The sequence below is a fragment of the Petromyzon marinus genome, chromosome 11 (assembly GCF_048934315.1).
Source record: "Petromyzon marinus isolate PM22_M1 ecotype Great Lakes invasive population chromosome 11, UKy_Petmar_22M1.pri1.0, whole genome shotgun sequence".
In the NCBI taxonomy this organism is placed as follows: domain Eukaryota; kingdom Metazoa; phylum Chordata; class Hyperoartia; order Petromyzontiformes; family Petromyzontidae; genus Petromyzon; species Petromyzon marinus.
Window position 1 is genome coordinate 9,519,540 of NC_133677.1, and position 24,489 is coordinate 9,544,028.

At 43.5% G+C, this 24,489-nt stretch overlaps 1 protein-coding gene across 2 annotated transcripts in view; it reads left to right on the top strand.

Annotated features, from left to right (window-relative positions):
• Window positions 1-3,663: 3,663 nt before the first annotated feature.
• The window catches only part of PACRGL (parkin coregulated like), a 41,449-nt gene continuing 20,623 nt past the window's right edge, over window positions 3,664-24,489 (top strand). Inside the window, exons 1-5 of one of the 2 annotated variants that reach the window (XM_032952061.2) lie at window positions 3,664-3,810; window positions 6,772-6,927; window positions 9,191-9,258; window positions 10,146-10,236; window positions 13,549-13,683. In XM_032952061.2, the coding sequence (XP_032807952.1) occupies window positions 6,787-6,927; window positions 9,191-9,258; window positions 10,146-10,236; window positions 13,549-13,683 (435 nt within the window). In that variant the 5' untranslated portion in view covers window positions 3,664-3,810; window positions 6,772-6,786. The remainder of the gene's footprint in view (window positions 3,811-6,771; window positions 6,928-9,190; window positions 9,259-10,145; window positions 10,237-13,548; window positions 13,684-24,489) is intronic. The other variant, XM_032952062.2, reaches the window with a different exon arrangement.

Below are 24,489 nucleotides of genomic sequence, written 5' to 3' on the forward strand. Positions count from 1 at the left end.
TGCCTCTACTTGACTACTGTGACATTGTGTATAAATCAGCCCCAAGTACTGTACTGAAGAAGCTTGATTCCATCTATTACTCGGCCTTAAGATTTGCATTGAACTGCCCATATAGGACTCACCACATTGGGTCAAACTTAACATCTCTTAATATTCGACGGCTTGTGCACCAGATCTTATTTATTCACGATGTACTTACAAAAATCCGCAGACTACCTACTGGATCTCCTCTCTGTTTCAAAGAACAAATTTGACCTCAGGTCTTCGCTCATTTACCAGCTTCACATTCCCTATTGCCGTACAAAAACCGGAGGAAGGACCTTTGCTATTGATGCCCCCAGGGTCTGGAATGCTATTGCCAATTAACTGCAACTTGAATCACTACCTATGAGATCTTCACTCAAAACTCCTCTAGAGGAGTTGTACACCCCTAGCTGTCACTTATTCAGTGGCCTAAAATATGGCTCTAGATTTTGGTGTTATTATTTATTTATGTGGTTAATTGTTAATAATTTGGTCACAGTCCCTATGGTCACTGTTACATTGCATTTATGGCTTTTATTTTGGTGATTTCGAAAACATTAGACTGATGGCCTTAATCTTAGTTGTCTTGTGGTTGTTGTTGTTATTTGACTTGCATCCCACTGGGATTTTTGCACACAGCGTTGGTGTACGGTGCTATTTCAGGAATATTTTGATGTTCTTTTCCTGGATTTTCTGTTTGCACAGTCACAATCACTTTAAGATATTTTCTTGTTCATGTTTTTGTTTGTTGCGGTTGCACCCGATTCAAGAGCCGAATGGCTCACAGGGCTATACCAAATAAATGAACTATGAACTATACTCCCTTGCTACTGCTCAGCCCGTTGACCGCCCCCTATTGGTAAGTAGTAGCTATCACCCGGAGACGGTGTACGTTCGCCCAATAACACCGTTGCACATGCATGCAAAAGATTACCTTATACCCGTAGATTTTATAATTGGAGCAGATCTGGTAATTGCTGCCATATAGAGCCATCTCTTGTGCTGACAGAGATATTTCAGCTGAAGATTACGAGATTGACAATGAGTTGTAAATGAAAATGTAAATTGCACCTTCATGGTGTCATACTGCATTGTAACGTAACTGCATTGGACTCTGTATTGATCAGTAGATAAAAGTTATATATTGCTGTGAGCTGTCTTTTATGAAATTCGATACGTTGTGATTGACTTTGGGCTGTATTACCTCCTCTGCCCCTGCATTGAAAATGCAAATTAATTACAGAGAAGAGTAAAACATGTATTATATCAAGAGGTCATAATGGGTAGTGACATATTTATCACTTTTGAGTGACCCAAAAATACAATAGCTCTATTACTTTTTGTGCTGACCTGACATATTGACGTTGTGACGTTAACATGAGGTGTGCGCGTTCTCATACAGTACTCTATTAAATACTGGCCTGATTGAGATTATCCAGTTCTTATAAAGATGGCTTTTGCCGTAGGGGGCTTTTATGAAATATTACGGTCATTTATTTATGTAATTTATATATTTGGTAGCGATTGTCACCTGCTGAAAAGGGAATGCCACCAGTCTATAATTTCTTAGCCAGGGCCTGACCAACATGACTATGGCATGTTTATTTAAAAAAAATAATATAAAGGTTGAAATATTTTAGGATACTGTCGGGAACACTACAATATGTTTTCTTTGAAATGTTGCATCAACGGTATATCTTAAAATATTTGATTGTTATACTCTGAAAATTTATTTTTATTCAGCGATATTTTTCACGATAAAACTTTTAATAACTATTCAAGACCAAAGTACAATTACTTGTACACAACTGCAAACGCAGCAAACGTATAATAAATGTAATTAATTCAGTGAGCAACTTTTATCATCTTGGTTCTTACAAAATGTAAGTTATTTATAAATCACGAGGACCGTATGTGCAGTCAAATTTCTAAAATAAAAAAAATACTTTTGCAGCTGAATACACAGTACGTTTGTGTTCTCTATTGACTTAATGCAGGGTAGGCAACTCAAATAACAATAAAAGCCGTTTTCTCAAATTCGGTAAAAAAAAACGCAGCGTTCAATAGTTGTAATACATGTAAATACGAGACGGTCCTAAATAAATAACGTCACGAAACCATCCGTAAAAAGCCGCATGCTGCTCCAGAGACGAATGTTGCCGACTCCTGCTCATGGTAAACTGGACTCCCATGGTAAACTGGACTCCCATGGTAAACCGGACTCCCATGGTAAACCGAACTCTCATGGTAAACTGGACTCCCATGGTAAACTGGACTCCCATGGTAAACCGGACTCCCATGGTAAACCGAACTCTATATGGTAAACTGCACTCCCATGGTAAACCGGACTCCCATGGTAAACTGGACTTACACAGTAAACTGGACTCCCATGGTAAACCGGACTCCCATGGTAAACCGAACTCTCATGGTAAACTGGACTCCCATGGTAAACTGGACTCCCATGGTAAACCGGACTCCCATGGTAAACCGGACATCCATGGTAAACCGGACTCCCATGGTAAACCGGACTCCCACGGTAAACTGGACTTCCATGGTAAACTGGAATCCCATGGTAAACTGGACTCCCATCGTAAACCGGACTCCCATGGTAAACCGGACTCCATATGGTAAACTGCACTCCCATGGTAAACTGGACTTACACGGTAAACTGGACTACCATGGTAAACCGGACTCCCATGGTAAACTGGACTCCCATGGTAAACCGGACTCCCATAGTAAACTGGACTCCCATGTTAAACCGGACTGCCATGGTAAACCGGACATCCATGGTAAACTGGACTTCCATGGTAAACTGGACTCCCATGGTAAACCGGACTCCCATGGTAAACTGGACTCCCATGGTAAACCGGATTCCCATGGTAAACTGGACTCCCATGGTAAACCAGACTCCCATGGTAAACTGGACTCCCATGGTGAACTGGACTCCCATGGTAAACTGGACTCCCATGGTGCACTGGACTCCCATGGTAAACTGGACTCCCATGGTAAGCTAGACTCCTATGGTGAACTGGACTTCCATGGTAAACTGGACTCCCATGGTGAACTGGACTCCCATGGTAAACTGGACTCCCATGGTGAACTGGACTCCCATGGTAAACTGGACTCCCATGGTAAACTAGACTCCTATGGTGAACTGGACTTCTATGGTGAACTGGACTTCCATGGTAAACTGGACTCCCATGGTGAACTGGACTCCCATGGTAAACTGGACTCCCATCGTAAACCGGACTCCCATGGTAAACTGGACTCCCATGGTAAACCGGACTCCATATGGTAAACTGCACTCCCATGGTAAACCGGACTCCCATGGTAAACCGGACTCCCATGGTAAACTGGACTCCCATTGTAAACTGGACTCCCATGGTCAGCGGTTGGCAAACAAAATAACAAAGAGACATTTTTTTGGTTCGAATTCAGTAAACACAAACACAACCCCTCCTCCCCCGCTTCAATATTTCAAGAGCCGCAAGCTTCTGAACCATCTGTGAGAGAGAGAGAACTCCCCCCCCCCCAGCCCCCCCTCAAAAACAAAGAAAGCCGCTTTACAGCTCATCGGATTACTCCAGTTACGTTCAGAAGTTCAGATTCGGAAAACGCGCCGAGTTTCTACCGAGTCCCTTTAGGGCGCCTGTTGCCTAGCAACCCGTGGGGGGGGGGGGGGTCAACAAACCCCGCCACCGACGACGTGAAGGCCTCCTCACACTCGCAGCGTTTATTTTCTCTCTCCATCGCATTCAATTAATTTTCAAAGTCTAATGACACACGGTGAGTTTTGTGTGCTTGTGGATTGTGTCAGCTTGTAGCGAGAGTGTTTTAGAATGAAATGCGTGCTGGTGTTTGGGTGGTGGGAGCGAGTTGGATTCCCGCTCGCGGCCACCCAAACATCGGTGACGATTCTCTGAACCGGTCCCTGAGCCGTCTCACCGCCAGGTCCACTCAGCCTCAAACTAGTAGCTGGCGCGGTTGTGTAGTAAACATCGCCGCTGTGGAGACAAAGGCGGTCTGGCGTGGTGCTGGTGGTCACAGCACCTGACCCCACAGTGTGTTCAGGCTACATGGGGGACGGGACGGCGGGGATATTTGTCTTTGTCGTGTTGTTTTCACTCTCTCTGCACACCTAGGCCGAAGCTTGTTTGTCACCATACTCGTTGGTTCTTTCGGTAAAGTCACGTAGGTATAAAATAAATGTAAAATAAAATAATTTATATAAAAAAATATTTTATAAAATAAATTATATAATTTTTTCTATTTTATAAAATAAAATTAATGTATTTTATACAAACGTGATTTTACCGAAAGAACCAAAGAGTATGCATCTCCGCAGTCACGAAAACTTAAAATCTATATTGTTTGCTACTTTTTGTTATTGTGGCATAGTTACATGTTGTGTAGTAACGAGAAAATACCCCAACGAGGTTAAGATGCAAATGTGAAGTCACCACAATGGTTCCTCCCTGACTGTACGGTAGTCCGTGTACAGTGTTAAAGGGCCGTCCATAAATGACGTCACGCGGTTTTTGACCCCCCCTCGTCACACGGCGTCACAAAAAGTCAGACCCCCCCTCATATATGACGTCACAAAGCTCTGCCCCCCCCCCCCCAAATAAAACATGCTTCAAATCGCTTTAAACTATTGTCATTGTAGTGCGTATTTAATGTGGCGCTGCACTCTGATGTAGGGGAAAACATTAAAAGGTGTCTATTTAAAGTTTCGCATTTTGATGTGACGTGACATTTCTCACCCCCCCCTCGTCACACATCGTCACAAATGTCTGACCCCCCCCCCCCACAGGTGCGTGACGTCATTTATGGACGGCCCCTAAATGCGATGCCGGAAAAATTTTACCATTTTGCCAGTATCAAAGAATGAAAAAAAATAACAAATGGGTTTGTTTTTTATCCTTTCTGGCAATAAAACAAGAAGTGTTGAGATGTTCAAACACCAAAATAGAAACCTTTCGCAAGGAATCAAGTGCTGCATTAACCACGCGTACAAACTCTGCACTGTGCAAGACAATTCTTTTGTTGTTCCTGGGTAGAAAGTGTTATTTCCTAATTACTTATGCCTCAGAAAGTACAGAAAATGGATATTATTCCCCACAAACTTTGCTTTTGTGACCAGGACAGTGCTATTTTGAAATGTACCTGTTTTCATCGAGAACACGTGGTGTGCATTTGTGTCTTTCGTTCACATTAAGCCCTGGTCACAAAAGCAGAGTTTGTGGGGAATAGCCATTTTCTTTACTTTTTAGGCATAAACAATTTTAAAAATAACACTTAGTACCCAGGAACACAAAATTTTGTTCCATAGCGTAATGTATGGCATTGTCTTTGAAACTGATTGCCCTGTACCAGAGACATCAGCCTTCCTTAGGGCCTGGTCTCACCAGTGTCGGCAGCTTGCAGCGCTCTGAGAACGATCGTTCAAGGGCGCTTTTTTAATTGAAATGATTAACTGCACGCATCGGGGTGGGGTGGGGGGGAGGACATCACACTGTGAATAATTTACCTCAGCGTTTTGTCTTTTTTTATAACATTTTTTCTTACGCAAAATTAAATTTCGCCCTCACCCCCTACCGAACGCGTGCGACTTGGCAGGGGCCGTCCCCCCCCACTGAAGGCGTGCGAGTTGGTATGGGCGAGCGCGTGTAATAAATAATTTTAAAAAAATCGCACTAAATCGCTAATTTAACTAATTAAAAGTTGAGGGACGTGAAAAACGATTAGCGCTTGCTCACCGCGAGGCTTACGGCGTGATACCTGGCAAATTTTTTTTATATCCTTCGCAAGTGCGCGAACACACACACACAGATGGACGGACAGACAGACAAAAAATGCCTTTTATTGGTAAGATTTCTGGCAATGTCCCTAACACAAAGCAGCTCTTACTCTAGCATCTCTTGGTGCTGTGGGGAAGGGTCATTGCCTAAAACGTCATTGCTTATAATTCTACGGCAGTGTTATTGACCTAATGTGTTGAGTTTTGTTATTGTTATGTGTGCCTGTGAATCACTGTCAGTGCAGCAGCACCACATTTGTTCAACTTTTTAGTTTGGACATCTAGTACACCCTGAGAATATATTTGTGGCATATGTATGACCTAACATGAACACTTCGTGAAATACATATATTTTAAATGAAACTTGCATGATAATTAGTACTTGCCACTATTTAATTGCTATCCAGTGCTCTTTGCCATTTTATGATTGGCGTAAAATAGTAATTGTTTTGGAAAAAATGTAAATCCCCCCCAAAAAACATGTTAATGCTGTGACAAGCAATTTGAAACTGAAGAGCATGCATAGATAATTCATTATGTTTGCTTTTAAATGTATCTAATGCCATGTGAATGCTAGCACACCAGTCAAGGTATACCAGGTTCGATTACCATTAGACAGTTGATGCTTTCATCATCATCGATGATCAATCCACTTGCTGGATGAAACTCCTGAGTGCTTTGGAAATATTTACTTAATTCACCCCTTGCTTCTGCCTAGGAGTAAAATATATTTACAATCCATGAGGTAGATAGGTGAATTGCCAAAGGTGGTCAGAAGCCTGGTTTCCTTCACCTCTTCCAACCCATTTGGCCAGGGTGAAGATCAAGGAAGCAAAATGCTTCTTAAGGGAGGGATCTTCTTCCTTGCAGTGGCATATTTAAAAAAAAACTCACTATTTGTACTTTTATTTGAGTCGTCTTGGTAATTTTACTTTGATTTATGTCAGCTGTCGAGCTGTATAATGACATCAGCAGCCGCGAGCAAATCCAAGGTGGTGTCGACCAAAATGAAGCCGGATACCACGGGATCTGCTGGAGCGCAAGGCAGGGTGGTGTTAAAACCCAGGCCCAGTGCTCGGCTGAATCCCAAAACCATTGATCCGGTGAGTTTTTGCCACTTACATTACCTTGAATATCCTGCACCTGCTGTGTCTTCCAGCATAAAGTAGTTACTCAGTTACCCAGCCAACCTACTTTTATACTCTTAAATAAGATTGACATATGCAGTATATGACACGGATGGCACTATGCTCATGCACACCATATTTCAATCAAAGCCCTGCTTTCAATTACTTTATTCACTCTGACATTCTCTTATACAGTAGCCTAGCAATTGGCCTTTTTTGACCAGCATGTACATTTATAGGTTGAAAATAATTTTGGCCATTAGAACTCCCCCCCCACCACCTTGTTCAGTCTGTTGTGCGTTTAATATTCAAACATTCCATTCAGATGTAAGGCCACAATGCTTGGCAGCACAGACGCAGCATCGCTTGTGTTATTTCAACAGGGCAAATGTTCATCTCGTGTAATGTTGACTGATTTAATAAAAATGGTTGAGCTACAAAACATGCTTATATTGTAGAATGCAAACCACACCACTGCAAAATGTATGATATATTTTATTGCATTTAGCATTGTTTCATACATTTGTTTTTATAACTTTGTAGACTTGTACTCTTTGGTTCTTTTGGTAAAGTCACGTAGATAGAAAATTAATAGATCACGTGACTTTTCGATCGCAACACAAGCAACCGTCATCAGGTGAAACAAACACAGCAGGAGAACTGCAGTTCTCACCTGATGACGGTTGCTTGTGTTGCGATCGAAACGTCGTGATCTATTAATTTTCTGTCTACGTGACTTTACCTTAAAGAACCAAAGAGTATGGATTCCTGCAGTCACGAAAGCTTCAAATCAAGTTTGTAGACTTGGTTAATCCTGAAATCTGCGTTCAGCCACAAGCAAATAAAAGGTGGGCATGGTGATGCGTTAGATTGCCAAGCCTGCGGGCCTTACGTGGTGACAAGATGTTACCCATAATAGAGGTTTTTGGGTTAGATCGCGTAAATATAAATGTGTCGTGAAACCTGCCACCACCTGACACATCAACAAAACATGCCAATTCGTCACTAGTTCAGCACACGGGTGTGTTGGAAAGTCAACGCACATTATTAACAATTCTAGTAAGACGTTTCGCCAGTAATTACAACAGTAATTACAACTCTGACTGCCTGATTATGCTAGTTATAATTACTGGTAAAACGTTGTACTCAATTTGTCAAAGCCTACATGTTAAACTGACAAGATGTAATGAGACGAAATGGATTCCTGAATCAATCTGTGAGGAGCTTTGATTTCCCCTCAAATGTGTGTTTTTCCCTGTTTTCAACAAAAAAACTTTATTTTAATATACCTATTACTTTAAGCTGTGCATGTTTTTTTGTCTTACATTTGCCCTGCATTCTTCCAACACAATAATTTGCCGAATAAAATAACGGTTTGTTTCATATCATAAGGTGACAGAATATGAATAAAATAAATGCATATAATCTGATTAAGTTCAGCACAAATTGGTATGCCCTTTAAATACAGTAATGACATTTAGACACGTAATCATTTTCATTTCACCCGCTCTTCATGACTCCTCAATGCTCATGCATTTTTAAAATCCCAAGGGTATGATTAAGTAACTTCATCTGTTAGTTTTAACTATGAATACAAAATATTTCTTATTCTATTCATGTATATTTTTAGCGAAAATATAATTAGAAATGTTTACTTTTAATGCTTCATAAAAGTTCTGTTTAATTGTTTCTCATGTTGCCATGAATCTTCGTATATGTTTGCTTATGGGTTTATTTTTTTCCCCATCAGTGTTGTTGGTGTTTATGTTCCATCTTCTTTTAAATTTGAATTACAGTATTGTAATTTCCCTGGAACAAGATGCACCTACAAAGGAACAAAAATATGCACTCTTTCCCTTCCATAAAACCGTATTCTCTCTAACTGGGTATTTTTACCCCAACTGCGTGCCACGTTTCTCAACACAACAATATAATATTGCCTGTTTATATTGTCCAGTTTTGTTGAGTAACTCACTTGGTTTCATATCATTTTGTTATTCAAAAGCGTTTCATCACCAGCTAGCAACTGGCTAATGGCAAGGCTAAATATCGAGCGTAGAAGAAAAATACATACATGCTAATGCTTCACATTCTAGGTAGTTAGGTTTAATTGTTTGTCATGTTTCCTTTACGATTTTTTAATGTGTTCTCCTTTTCAGTACTGTGTACATTTTAAACGTTAAATCTTTTGCATTAATGTCACATGATCATGCTGTTGTTTACATGTGTTATTTTACAGTTCAGTGATAGAACTAGACCGATTTCTGCATTTGCTACCATCTATGCCAAAGCTGGAATTCCATGCAGGTACTTGACCACATGGGTTGTTTGCAATTTTTGGGTCAACATCAAGTAATGACTTTTCCATGGAATTACAAAGGAGGAGAAAAAGCCTCTCATGCTATATAACCCACACGGCCACACATGAAGATGTAATGTCAGCGCAAGCTTGAGGCAGAATTGTTACATTTCATTGCAATATAGAAACTTGTAGACTTGAGTTAGCACAGAGGTCACACTGGTATGGATAACATTGCCTCATTTCGTTTGCACGCTTTCCTGCAGGGCATGACTTTGTGATAGAAATTGCATCACACATAAACGCACACCTCGTGCCAGTGTTATGTAGTCAGTGTATTTAAGAGTTTAAACAGTTAGCTTGCATTCATTTTAAAAAGATGAACTCAGAATTATAGTTATGTCCCTTTGGCTATTATTCTTATCATTATATACAACAATCACTACACATGATGGTGAGAACCAGATGCACCTAAATGGCACTTGTAATATTAATATTATACAAACATGTCGCTGTTTATTAAAGTGTACGAATATAAATTATGTAAGACAATTTACATAGTCTAATATTTATAAACATTTAGTGAAAACATGTTTTACATTTTAAGCATGTGTGAAATATGTAGAGTATAGATGTAATGTTTGAATGCCTCAGCTTGTTAGCTTTAATGATCTTATTTTTCTGAGCGAATTAATTGGCAGTTTCTTTAACTCGTACATAATTTAATTCTAGATAAGATTAACACAAACAAGAATATTACTCTTTATTTCAGGCATGTTTATTTAAAATTATGTCTCGTTTTGAAAATTGGTGAGCGCACAGCACTAGTTTTGCTTTCATTGTTGCTTTAGAGTCAGCAGTGTTGGGTCTGTGTGTTGTAATTGCTGTCTGATAGGTTGGTGCATGGCTCAGTAAAACATAAGCTGCATTGGGACACCCCGCCAGAAGATATTCCATTTGATCCACTTCTCATAACATTGGCAGAGGTGAGTAATTCGAATAAAACTTGAGTAAATACCCGCACATTATATGCAACCATTGGAATAGAATAGACTAAAAATGGGGCTTAATTAATACTCAGGCGAAAATGTACAAATTGATAACATAAGAATAACTATATGAATGGTAATATGCACAGTAAAGATATTGTAGTTTTTTATACTCTTTGGTTCTATTCGGTAAAGTCACATAAAAACAACAAAAAATAAAAAAAATTCACGACGTTTCGGCCACAACACAAGTGGCCTTCATCAGGTGAAGGGAGCAGACTGTCTAGAGGACCGCGCTGGAATGAACACAGCCAAGCTCAGACCGCGACCTTTAAGCTGTGTGAGAGGAAGCAGAGCGCCTTGACAAAGGAATTAGCATAAAAATTAGCATTTAATTGGCGGACTTAGCATGATGAACGATGTACAGGGGGGGAGCAAGTGCAGACCGGCGAGGGGGGGAGGGGGGGGGAGTTTACATATTGATGGTGTGAAAAGGGAATTTAAGCAGCTGCGAAAGTTTGGGATACCACTACTTGAAAAAATATACTGTACCATTGAAAATTAGTTTAATGTTTGGTTTGATTCAGAACATCTTTCCAATGGTTGCTTAATTTGAAACCATCCTCTCGGTTGAAATTGTGTCTGTGTTTGTAAATCTGAATTGCCTCGTGAACAAATCTCTGATAAAAACCCATGGGTTTGCAAAGAACCTTGGTATCGGAGAAAATTATATCGTGATCATCCACAGTGTTGTAACAGTGATCAGCTACGGCAGAAGAATTCGTTCTGCCGTGTTTCTAATCTGATTTGTGCACGCGAATTCGGTCAGAGACATGTCTTTTCGTCTCCCCGATATAGCAGTCACCACAGGTGCAGATCAATTTGTAAACTCCGGGGTACTGTAAGTCAGGAATGACATCCTTCATGGAAGGGATCAGGTCACGGATTTTGTGTACTGTATTGAGCCGGACCAGGATCTTGTGTTTGTTTAGAATTTTGGAGATATTTTTAGTAACGCCTGCTATATATGGTAGTGTGATGGTTTTGATCGGAGTATCAAGTGGTTGTTTCTGTATGGAGGGAGAAACAGCTTGGCGGATGGTACGGTCAGAGTATCCATTCCTTTTTAGGGCCAGATATACATGTTTTAATTCACTGGTCAGGTGGTGTTGTCCGAAATGCAATGAGCCCTGTGGTATAACGTTTTTATGAGATAATTATTTTGCGTCGGGTGGTGGTGGGAATCAGGTTTCAAGTAGGAATCTGTGTGGGTGGGTTTCCTGCAGACAGAATGTCCCAATGAGCCATCAGGTCTCCTCTCAAACACAACATCCAAGAATGGCAGCTTGCCATCTTTTTCCACTTCCATGGTGAATTTGATGGCGGGGTGTCTGGAATTAATGTGGTCTAGGAAAAGGTTCAAAGCCGGGAGGCCATATGGTATCCCAAACTTTCGCAGCTGCTTAAATTCCCTTTTCACACCATCAATATGTAAACTCCCTCCCCCCCTCGCCGGTCTGCACTTGCTCCCCCCCTGTACATCGTTCATCATGCTAAGTCTGCCAATTAAATGCTATTTTTTATGCTAATTCCTTTGTCAAGGCGCTCTGCTTCCTCTCACACAGCTTAAAGGTCGCGGTCTGAGCTTGGCTGTGTTCACTCCAGCGCTGTCCTCTAAACAGTCTGCTCCCTTCACCTGATGAAGGCCACTTGTGTTGTGGCCGAAACGTCGTGAATTTTTTTTGTTTTTTACGTGACTTTACCGAATAGAACCAAAGAGTATGGATCCTTGCAGTCACGAAAGCTTTAAATCTAGAAGTTTTTTTTAATATTTATTAAATGAGAACTAAAGCTTAAAGTAAAAATGCCCTCGCTTGTTTTCAAAATAATACATAAAATGTAAGAACCTTTATTACTTACTATGTTTCATAGGTAGCATATAGAGAGTTGGCTAAATTATAATGATACATAAGGTTAACTTTTTATCTTAATGGATTCATTTGATTTTACTTAGCATCTTTGAAAACCTTGTGTTTCTTTTTGTTTTCTATATATAACTCGACAGTATTAAATGAGTAATTGGTGTTGTGTGTAAACATCCCCACTGGGGAGACAAAGACAGTTGGCTGCTCTTGGTTTAGGCCACACCACCCCCCATGTGCCATGTTGGCCTTCATAGGTGTTCACTAATAGCACTTGACCCAAGTGCTGAAGCAGGTACATTATATTCTGCTGATGACACTTCGATGAATGACACAGTTCCAGAGTTGTGGTTTCTCTATACTGAGTGTCATCAGCAGAATTTGGACTATTAAATACATGCCACGGATAAATATTGGTCCAGAAAGCTTATGGACAATTAAAAACACATGTTTAAATTCACTGTATTTAGTTTTGACATTGTATCATACACCCTTGTCTTTTGAAAGTGTATATTTTGTATACTCACAATCCACAATAGCAACTAACAATACATTTTATACAATTCTGTGGTACTGCGATGAAGGCCCCCCACAGTGGAGAGCTCTTGCAAATAATTTCAGATGTTATTTTAATTGTTGACTTTTTTCACAATGTTTAAGACACTGTGTTGACACTCTGTTGACAAAAACCCCCATAACTTTCATGAAGCAATCCATGAAGCAATTTTGGGGGCCTTCATCCAGCGTTGGATCTAACATGGTTGAGGATGATGAAAATATGTAATTATTATTTAATAAAATAATGAAAATGAAGTTTATCCTACATTTACATGGACAGAAGTCATGTTTAAAACAAATATGTATATACATTTAATATCAATAATGTAGCATGTGCAATACTACCCAATTGTCATTCTATTTTAACATGAAGCTTTGATGACACTTTTATATGCTAATATATTCTGCATTTAAGTTAATGTGTCCACAAAAATGAGCTTCTTATTAGCTCAGACAGCAATTTCAATACATCTATTCCTCTTAGACACCTGTGGGTTATTGCTCAACAATGCCATTATTTATGAAAATTCTCACATCCGCTGTCATGCTTAAGAATCTTTAATGCTAGCAGAGTAGCATGTTTTCAGAATCTAATGGGCTGTAAATATATTAATGTTTTATAGATTAATTACACTTCACATGTTTAATAATAACCACAACTAATTGCTGGGATCCATATACAATAATATACTGTGTACAAAAAAACACGCAGCTTTCATAAATAAACCAATGTCATTAAATTAATATGTTGACTGTGATCAACAGTGGCATTTGGCGATATTGGTTAGTATGTCAGTAATTTTAACAGTGTGGTTCTTTCTTGCTGCAGGGCTTGCGAGAGACATGTCACCCATACACATTCGTTTCCAGAGAGGGCTTTCGGGAGCTGCTGCAGACACAAGGGTCAAATGAGAAAGCCCTGCCATTACTGCCTAGGCTTGCCCCCATCCTCAAATCTGCACTGGTGAGACCTAAGCTCCCTCGTTGTTACAACTATGTCTTTGTAAAAATGATGCACATCAATTTTGTTGTGCAGTGAGAAGTAAGTAAAAAAACAATCCTTCGTTTTAAATACATAATGAGTGATAATTTTGAAGATAATAAAGAATACGAGATGAAACTATTTCAAAAATATTTCCTAAAAATAAACACATGTGAATGTGGACTTAAAAAAATATTGCAGACTATGGTATACATCGTATTTGCTTGGACATTTACCTTTCAAGTTTCTTGCAGCTGGGCATGGTGGTGCACACCTGATAACATTTTTTAGAAGAGTTTGTGGGAAACACAGATTTGTGACCTTTCCAAATTTGCTGAGCTGCACGGTGGCCAGAATATATTATTCTATCAAATGGTTTGAATTCATGTTTATTGCACAATCCTTTTATATGCACATGACATATGTTATTTCTTATAAGCAGTAGTGAGTCATAAGTCTATGCACAAAACATGTATCTTTGTTTAAACTAAATAATAATTCTACATTTGTCAGAAACCATTATACATATACATTCGCCCAGATGGAGTCACGAGATCAGCTTGTGCGCAAGAGCTATATGGATTGATGCAAAACAATAACATGAGAAATGACGATTGCTTCGGGATGATTTTATCCAGCAGTGGATAGATGATGGCAGATGATGACATAAAATGTCTATACCTCTATTTACATTTATTTAGATTTATAAATATCTATATCTTCACTGAGTTAATCCCATGATATATTTTTTTTTCATTTGTGAATACTACTTGTTGTTATGTCCCCAATACAACTGGGGTCAATGATGTTCATATTGATTACTTGTTGAGGCAGACAGTGCAAAATGGGCCACCATCATGCCCCACTGCTTCCCAGTGTTGATTTGTACACAATGCTTAACAATCATTTGGGTCATTGTGGAGAACATAAATAGCAAATAGATGAGCACACAACATGTCTCCTGCACATATTTCCCTCGCCACAAAAAATAATAGTGTTTTTAACACAACTCATCGGCCCCATGGTCTTCTGGATGTGCACAATTCCAGCAGCATCGATTCAGCACGGGAAAACTGGAACCGCCTCGAAACACAGTGTCTCATCGGCAGTGTCAGGCCAATGCATCTTGTAACCATTTAGGGATAAATCAAGTTAGGAGAGGCTCAGGACTGGTTCAGTTACCACTCCCCCCTGCCGTTACCCGTGGTTGGGAATCAAGCCCATATTTGCCAGGATTGCAGTGCAGAGAGAAATCACTGCAACCAATGCCCCCTGTAAATAAACACACTGAGACACACTGTTGGGCACCCCCCCCCCCCACTGCTTAGGGCTACTACATTATTTCAGCATATTCAAATTTGTTGGAGCTATTAATTAAAATGATAAATTTCAATATAACACTTGTTTGCAATATTTAATGAAACATGTGGAAATATATTGTATTTAATTCATGATATGGTTGTCACCTCCTGTTCTTTGCCTCATTAAATCCCGAAGCATTGCTATACCAGTTTAGTAAACCCTTAACCCTTCTTATTGGGTTTATGCTAATATAAGGGTTTTGCACCTGTCGTTGTTTCTTGCTGGTTAATTGGATATGACGGGAATGGGTAGTGTAATGGTGCACTTGATTCAAAATCTCATTAATATTGCAAGTGTTGCCTATTAATCATACCAAGCATAGCACTGATGCATTTCATTAGGGCATTTTATCATTGCCTATGGGTCACGCTGTACGTGTGCATGTTTCTCATAAAATGCATTTGATACTATAGCATGTACCATCTGATATCATAGTTCACTCTGTTAATAAGTTCGCTAAATTATTTTAAGATAATACAGCATTGTCTGCAATGATCCAGCTTTTAATCTTTTTTTTATTATGAATGCTGCACAGCCTCTGGGAACCAGCATATTCCAACTCGTAGGTTTCATTTCATCCATAATGAAAGAAATACCATCTTAACAACTTCTCACGCATTTTTTATAACTCAGTGGGGATGCTGTAGTTTTGTAATTTACTGGAGAAACAATGTTATGCATCATATAACATTACTTGTGATAAACCTATCAAGGTTTAGTCCTGTTGAGAATTGCAGTAGAGTGTGATTACAAAAGTTGTGTTGAATTAAAAAACATTTCCAGTGTTTTGATGTTGATACTTTACATTTGTAGTGACATGGCTGGATGTCACTGTGTAATGCCGGCCCCAGAGAGGCACAGCATGCGGTGTATTGACATCGCAGACACCACTAGGATGTTGGTGCAGTACCGGCCCTAGAGGGGCTCGGTGAGCGCTGATCGATAGCGCTGGATGGCACCACGCTTGGCGTGCAGTGCCGGCCCCTACAGGATAGGGTGTGGGAGTGCCGGCCATGGAAATGGGGTTACTAAGGGCCGTGGCACTCTGGTTGACCCCAGAGGACACGTGACCGGTTAAGTCTACACAGGGGCCCCAAGTGGGGGTTAGGGGTGGTCACGTGTCAGGGTCGAGATCCTGCTCGAGGATTCTGGAAGGTGGTCGTGGCCAAGGGCGGAGCCAGTCACGCCACAGAGGATATCAGCCGGGTCCCCCAGAGAGACCGGTGCTGTTGTTCATCCTGAAGAAACCTACGTTCTACGTTCTACATCCTACAGAGTCTCCAACACGTGGACCTGGACCCAAGCTGGGGTCCGGTCTGTTGTAGCTAGTTACGGTGTAATTAGTTTAGTTAGCCTGGTGATCACCACCATCGGTTGTCATTCTGTTAAGGGGCAGTTACCCCGTGTGTTAGTGTTAATAAATGTGTTGCCTCCAAAGAGTACGTCTGCGACTCGGTTGAACTCACTACAACTGGTGTCGGAAGTGGCCAAACGTTCTTTTAGTAAGCTGGCCGAGTTAGGTTATGTTTACGCGAAGCAGACCACGTACCAGGACGTTGGACGACGAGGATGAAGACCTTTTCCCTCAAACAGCCCCGGGGATGGCGACCCCGGAGAAAGGAAGTGAGGCACCGTCGGCGGAGCAGCGCATCGACCGTCCACGCGACAGCTCACTGCTGTCAGGGAAGAAGCGCCGCACAGCACACTCCCGCCTCGCAGAACTCCTCCAAGTCGCGGCGTCCATCGTCGTGGAGTTCCACCGCGAGGAGCCAGCGGTGGAGGAGAGAGCAACAGAGTCGCGCAGAACTCAACATCCCCCCGCCATTTCCCGCCAACAGGGAACTTCCGTGGCGCAGCCCGCGCATGCGGCCGTCATTTTGCTTGAGCGGAGCGAGGAGCCCCGCCAAAACTGTGCCTGTGTCAAGTTCGCCTGTTGACTTTCCATCTCTTCGGCGACGACTACCATTTATTACAGAATTTACTTCCGTCGGAGGCGACTGGGTGGCCTTCAAGCGCAGATTTTTGACGAACGGAGGCGGAGGCGCTAAGAGCGCTGCCCGCCGCGATTGACGATGACGCCATGGCGGTGTTTCTCACCATTCCGCCATCGCTGAGGGCCACGCTGCATCAAGCATTTGCTCAAATGGCGGCGATCTACGAACCACTGTCAAATGTGCGCTATAAATTCACCGCGCGGAGGAATGGGGAGGCCGAGACGCCCCTCGCCTTCCGTAGCGCGCTACTGGCGCTAGCAAAGAATGCCTTTCCCAAGATGGACCACAAAGGAAATAAATTGCTGGTCCTCGAGAGATTGTTGGCGTTGGCAAAAGACCTTCACATTGTTCTGCCGGCCGTCGGCGAAGACGATTTGTCTTCCCTCAAGGTTGCAAGATGCATCCAGGTGCACCTGCTCTTGCAACGATATATGGGGTTGGCGGCATGTTCCGCGCCTCATGAGGCGCGTGATACACCTGAAGACGTGGAGCCCGTCCAAGCATGTGCATTAACCCAAGATGGAGGCTGGCGAGGGGACGGCATGGCGTGACGGGATGAACAACAACGATTGCGGAAGACCTCTCCTCGTCCTGGGAGCGGGCTCGTCGTGTGCTACAACTGCGGCCTACCGGGACATGTCTCGTCGGGCTGTCGCGTACCACGACGACGCCCCCCCGGACCACCGCCGTCGTCCACCCGACCGTCCTCCATTCCACTATACCCGAAGGCGAGTCGCGATACATCACACACTCGGCCCCTGAATCCACCTCACTCATCGCGTTCGGTCGGTTTTCATTCACATCATGCGTCGGTGCGTGAGGGTTCGCAAATTGATCGGGCTGACTGGCCGCTCCGACCGGGTCAGTGGTCGGAGTTGGCCCATAGGGTGGTTGCTTCGACCGCAGGTTCATCCGCTGTTATTGGGGATATCAAATTGACGGGGATATCAAATTGACGGGACCAGTTTTTGTATCAACGTCCCTTGCTATTCCTTGATTGCTTGGGACTGACTTTTTAGGGAAGATGCCCCTGAAAATTCTGATCGATCCCTTGCCTTGAGTTACTATCGGGCCGTCGAATGGCCTTTTTGCCTTCTCTCACTCGATTGTGCACGGCCGACGCTACCGTGCAAGCACTTGCGACTAAGACTGTAAAGATTCCCCCTGGCGTGCAAATGTTGGTCCCTTTACGGTTGCGCAAGCCGCTAGACCAGGTGGCGACTGCGAGAGGGATCCTCTTGGGACCTTCAAATAAAGCCATTCGTGGGTTGACGTTGGTAGGGGCCCAGACTCTGATATCCCATGATCAGGAACCTTTCGTTCAGGTCCTTAATGCAGGGTTAGACACATTGGTCATTCAGGAGGGCACCGTGCTAGCTCACGCGTCGCTCGCAGTTCACTAAGGAAGCATCGTTGGAAGTGTGGGGGTCGCGTCGAATACGTTGCCACAAAAGGATTCTGATGAGAAATGGATGGATATGCTTTGTTCAGAAAATGTGGAATTGTCCGAGTCCCAGAGGGGCGAGTTGAGGGTGCTCTTGCGTGAATTCTCAGATGTCTTTAGCAAGGGCAAATTTGACATCGGCCGCACTACGCTTTTGAGTCACCACATCAATACGGGCGACGCCGCTTCCATCCGGTAGAACCCCGACCGGCTCAGCCCTACGGAAAAAGAACACGTACGGCTGGCGGTTGATGAAATGTTTGCTGCTGATATTATTTCGCCGTCCACCAGCCCATGGGGAGGCCCAATTGTTCTTGTTAAGAAACAGGATGGCAGTTTGCGCTTCTGTGTTGACTTCCGTAAGCTTAATAAGATCTCCGTGGCTGACGCGTATCTTCTTCCTCGGATGGACGATTCCCTGGATGATCTAGGAGGAGCACATTATTTTTCGATTCTTGACTTCCTATCCAGATTTTGGCAGCTGCGTCTAGATGAAGTCTCTAAGCCCAAAACAGCCTTTCGTACACCGCAGGGCTTATTTGAATTTAATCGGTTCCAATGGGTCTTAATTCCGTGCCGGCTACGTTCCAGCGTTTAATGGAACTGGTCTCCAGTGGTACTCGTGCCTGATATATCTTGACGATGTTATCGTTTTCAGCCATACATTCAAAGAACATCTCGAACGACTGCGTGCTGTCTTTCTTAAAATGCGTGCGGCTAATCTCAAATTTAAACCACAGAAGTGTCACCTGCTCCAAAAATATGTTCGGTATCTTGGCCACATAGTAAATCGCGTGTGTTCATACTTGGCCGACCCCCACATCGGTGGGGGAGGTGTGGAGTTTCATTGGATTTGCGTCCTATTACCGCTGTTTTGTCGCCGGGTTCGCCACTATCGCCAAACCTCTCCATGTCTTGACTGCTAAGGCTCAGAAGTTCCATTGGGGGGAGGAGCAGGCCGCATTTGTTGTGCTCCGGGATGGCTTGGTGAACGTCCCTCCCCTCCGCTACTCCGATCTTTCCTTGCCGTTTGTCCTTGATACAGACGTGAGTAACACCGGAATTAGCTCTGTTCTGTCTCAAGTTGTCAATGGCGTCGAGAGTGTTTTTGTGAATGGCAGCAGAGTGCTGTCTCCGGCCGAACAACGGTACTGTGTCACACGTTGGGAACTCTTGGCTATTGTTTTTTTTGTACAACAATATCGCCCATATATTTATAGCAGGCGCTTTAAGGTGCGTTCTGACCATGCAGCGCTACAGTACGCGCTGCGTATTGAGCAGCCGTCTGGCCAAATTTCGCATTGGTTGGAAGTCCTCCAGGACTATTCCTTTAACGTTTCCTACCGCAAAGGTACCCAACAAACAAACGCGGATGCCCTGTCGCGATTGCCAACGAGCGATGGGTGTGCGTGTTTTTCGGGCTCGGGACGTTGTAAGGCGCCTGCCGAGGACTCGCCCCATCCCCTTGCAGCGTCGGCCGAGGTTGACACCTCAGAGAGCGCCGATGGTCTTGTGGTGCATGACGCCGTTATTGGCTTGAACCATGCAGAGTGGGGGCGCCTCCAGGTGGAGGACGCTTCCCTGCTTAAGTTGTGACGCCGTGTCAAGGACGCGGATGGGGGTGGAGATCGACGTGGTGTAGCCTCTTGTCATCCTGCATTGGGCGGAGGCTTGCGCCATTACAATATTGTCGTGCCCACTGCCCTACGGGGGGTAAAGTCATCTGGGTGGTTTACGAGCGACTGTTGCACCTAGGTGTGCACAAAACGCGAGTCACTCTTAAGCTCGGCTTCTTCTGGTCGGGCATGGCGGAAGATGTCGCTAACTTGTTGAAAGGGTGTGTGCAGTGCGTGTGGCGGAAACCACCGTCCTGGCTCTGTTGTCCATCGTTGCAATCCATTCAGGTCTCCCGCATAAATGAGCTGGTCGCTCTTGATATCCTTGGTCCATTTCCCACCACCCCTCGTGGGAATAAGTATTTGCTAGTGGACGTCGAGTATTTCTTACGCTGGCCGATGGCCTGGCTGCTCCCCAACCAGTTGGTGGTGGCCATCACCGAGGCATTTCTCGATGGCTATGTGATGGACAAGGGTTCCCCTGAGCGTCTTTTGACCGATTAGGGCAAACATTTTTTCTTCTAATTACTGCGGGAGGTGTGCGACTTGTTGGGAACAAAGAAAGTACGTACGTCGCCATACCACCCCCAGACGGATGGAATGGTGGAACGGCTGCACAGGACTCTGACCTCCATGTTGAGTCATCAGGTCAGCGAGTCCCAGCTTGACTGGAACTTGTATGTTCCCAGGGTCCTGGCTGTTTATAGAATGGCCCCTCACGTGTCCACCGGCTACTCGCCATTTTTTATGTACGGAAGGGAACACGACCCCCCGATTGATGTCCAATTACGTGCTGCGCCAAACAAAGTGAGTGGGCTCCAGGTGACAAAGCCTGGCTGCACTGCCCACAGGTACTGGTGGATACATCGCCCAAATTGTTTAAACCCTGGCGGCGGCCGGTTCATGTGGTTCGGTTCGTTCGGCCTCAGTGTGTTCAAATTCGCTTGGGTTGACGGAGTTGGTTTGTCCATCCCTGTTGCCTTAAGCCTTTCATTGCACCGTGTGTATTCATTTCATCGCCACCACGTAGGGGCCGAGTGTCAGATGTGTCCGGCGAGCTGAGGTGTGTACCCGCTGAGGTTGGTCCTCAGGGGAGTCATGTGATCCTGTCTTCATGTACTGCGCATTTAATGTCCCCCAAGCCGCTGCCGGCGTCGACTCCACTGGATTCGGGAAAGGAGAGCCCGTCTGCCCAGCCGACTGCTCTTCGTGAGGAGCCGGGTTCGACGGGACGATTGCTAATTCCCTCCGGGACCTCCAGGGAGAGCGAGCCCACCTCCCCTGGGAGCCCGGCCACAAGGACTCGATCAAAGACTCTTCGGTTTTTGTGATCTCCAGGCACACACGCTCCCACACCGTCAGTTGGTTGTCGTACTCGGCAGGCCGTATTGGTTATTGACTGAATCTAGCCTTAATTGTGCTTGCAGGTGTTGTTACAGGGTGAGGGTGGGAGATGCTGGTGCTGGAGGGGGTTCCGAGCGTTCGCATTTTACTACATTTTTTTTCTCTCTATCTCTCCCCCCTTGCTTTTGCTTATTGTTCTGTACTTCAATCCCCTTTGCCCGTCCGTTACTGTACATTTGTAGATAGTGTATATATTGTATAGGTGGGTTGGGGTATTTATTTGTTGAGGTACACATTGGGGTTTTATTGACTTTATTCACTTTATTCGTTGTTAAAGGGGGAGTTGACAGCCGGGACGGCTGAGTGCTACAAAGGGGGGTGATGTAGTGACATCGCGGGATATCACTGTGTAATGCCGGCCTGAGAGAGGCACGGCGTGTGGTGTATTTACATCGCGGACACCACGCACACGTGGGTGCAGTACCGGACCATAGAGGGGCTCGGTGAGCGTTGATCGATAGCGCTGGATGGCACCACGCTCGGTGTGCAGTGCCAGGCCCTACAGGATAGGGTGTGGGAGTGCCGGCCATGGAAATGGGGTTACTAAGGGCGTGGCACTCTGGTTGACCCCAGAGGACACGTGACCGGTTAAGTCTACACAGGGGCCCCAAGTGGGGGCTAGGGGTGGTCACGTGTCAGGGTCGAGATCCTGCTCGAGGATTCTGGAAAGTGGTCGTGGCCAAGGGCGGAGCCAGCCACGCCACAGAGGATATAATCAGGGACTGGTGCTGTTGTGCATCCTGAAGAAACCTACGTTCTACGTTCTACATCCTACAGAGTCTCAACACGTGGACCTGGACCCAAGCTGGGGTCCGGTCCGTTGTAGCTAGTTACGGTGTAATTAGTGTAGTTAGCCTGGTGGTCCACCACCATAGGTTGTTATTCTGTAAAGGGGGCAGTTACTCCGTGTGTTGGTGTTAATAAATGTGTTGCCTTCAAAGAGTATGTCTGTGACTCAGTTGAACTCACTACACATTTATGATGAACAATCTGTTCTAATTAAACTACATACAGTGTAAAAAAAATCATTGCAGAAAATTAGGATGACATGCAAATGTAATTGAGTGACTCTCAATGCCAAATGAAAATATAAACGTTCTGCTTTAAGCAGATAGGGGCAATCCATTTAGTACGTACGCAAAAATCTGTCAAAACTTGACCCCTCCCCCCTCCCTGTATGCACGCATACTTTTTACACCCCCCCCCCCCACCTGCGTACGTACGCTTGGCGCACCCCCCCCCCCCAAAGCCTTTAGAACGGCCGATATTTTATCCACGCAGAAACGATCAAGGATGAATAATATTAACGTGTTTAAGCAAACAGATAGTCCACCGCCGGACTATCTAACTCATTTGAAGGCCAATGTAGATAAATTATTATCGAGGCTTCACCCCCCCCCCCCCGTTTCCTATGCGTACAAACATACATTGTCAACTAGGCCCCCCATATGCAAGCGTATGCATTTGGGTTAACCCCCCCTCCATGTGTACGTACTAAATGGATGGCCCCATACCAGGTTATTTTTGGGACCTGGTAAATGTCTTGATAACAGTGCTCATTGATGTGGCATGATACGTTGAGCTGTTTGAATCAAAATACATTTAAGCACTGATGCTTATTTTAAAGCTGTAATAGCGACATTTTCTTCATGAATAAAATCACAATCATCCTCTGTAATGGTAAACAAGTGAATGTGAGTTTATTTACATTCTTTATATTTTTTCATTTTTTTTTATAAATAAAGCTATTTGCAACTATAAAATGATCCATATTTGCCCACCATATTTTCAATCTTTAAAAAAATTGTATTAAAATATTTGTTGATTTACTACAGTCAGAACATTCCACCGCTGTTTATTTTCATCACCATTATGCCCATGTAACAACGGTAAACTATCAAGTCGCCTATGTACATTTCAAAATGCTGGGCGACAGTAGAATGTGAAAATATTACTATTTTATTAGTCTTATTCGATGTGATTTGAGCAGTTGGCGTGTAATATTGTGTCAAAAATGATATATAGCCCCTGTCCTGCATTATAATGACGTGGAACAATTTGGTCAGGGCATCTGTGGTTTGACAGATATACAAATGAAAACAATTGACTTTGTCATGAAATCATAGGTTTGCCTACTCGTACATTAAAATGAAACATTGAGGACATTTTTCATGATTGTGATTTGTTCAAGCATAATGTGGATTTTAACTTGAACATAATGGTTTTTTATTTTATAATATTTGAAATGTTCTTTTCAATGCAGCAAACCCTTGTCCATCACGGGGGGTTCAGTTCTTGAATATAGTCACAATCGGCAAATCTGCGATTCGCAAATTCAAAGGTAAATGGGAAAACTCGGATTTGGTTCATGGTTCGTAATATGATTCCCACCCCTTTTGTTTTTTGTTACTCATCTAGATCAACCCAAACATTAAGCGGGAAGTATGTAAAATGATTACTATTTTCTAGTGTTAAATATATCCTATACAGTAATGCAGAGAATGAAAAAAAATGTAGTCTGTGGATACTGTAGACGCATATGTGTACAGTACTGTACACTACATTAATCGTGCAACTGAACCTTAGTGCCTCCTCACTGGAGCCTGGAAACCCGTGCCCTGGGCCGCTTGGGAGACAAGATGGAGATAAGATGGCACGTGTGTCCTTTTGTGGCAGCATCATCATCACAAGCGGTGCAGTTATAATGCGTACAGGAATCTCGCGGTGAACTGCGAATGGTCGAGCCACAGGAGCACGATCGCCGAATTGTACCTCAATAAATTTGGTGCAAAAGCAAACCCATGAGAGGGGAAGGGTTTGCTCTATACAGCGTTTATTCTAGACAACACTGACACTGAAATAGTTTGATAGAGTGGTTATTACAGGCAGCTGAATTTTTATAACGTTATAGCATTGAATTTTAATACAAAGACAGGACAAGGTGTGGCCTAATTAACAAGTGAATTGA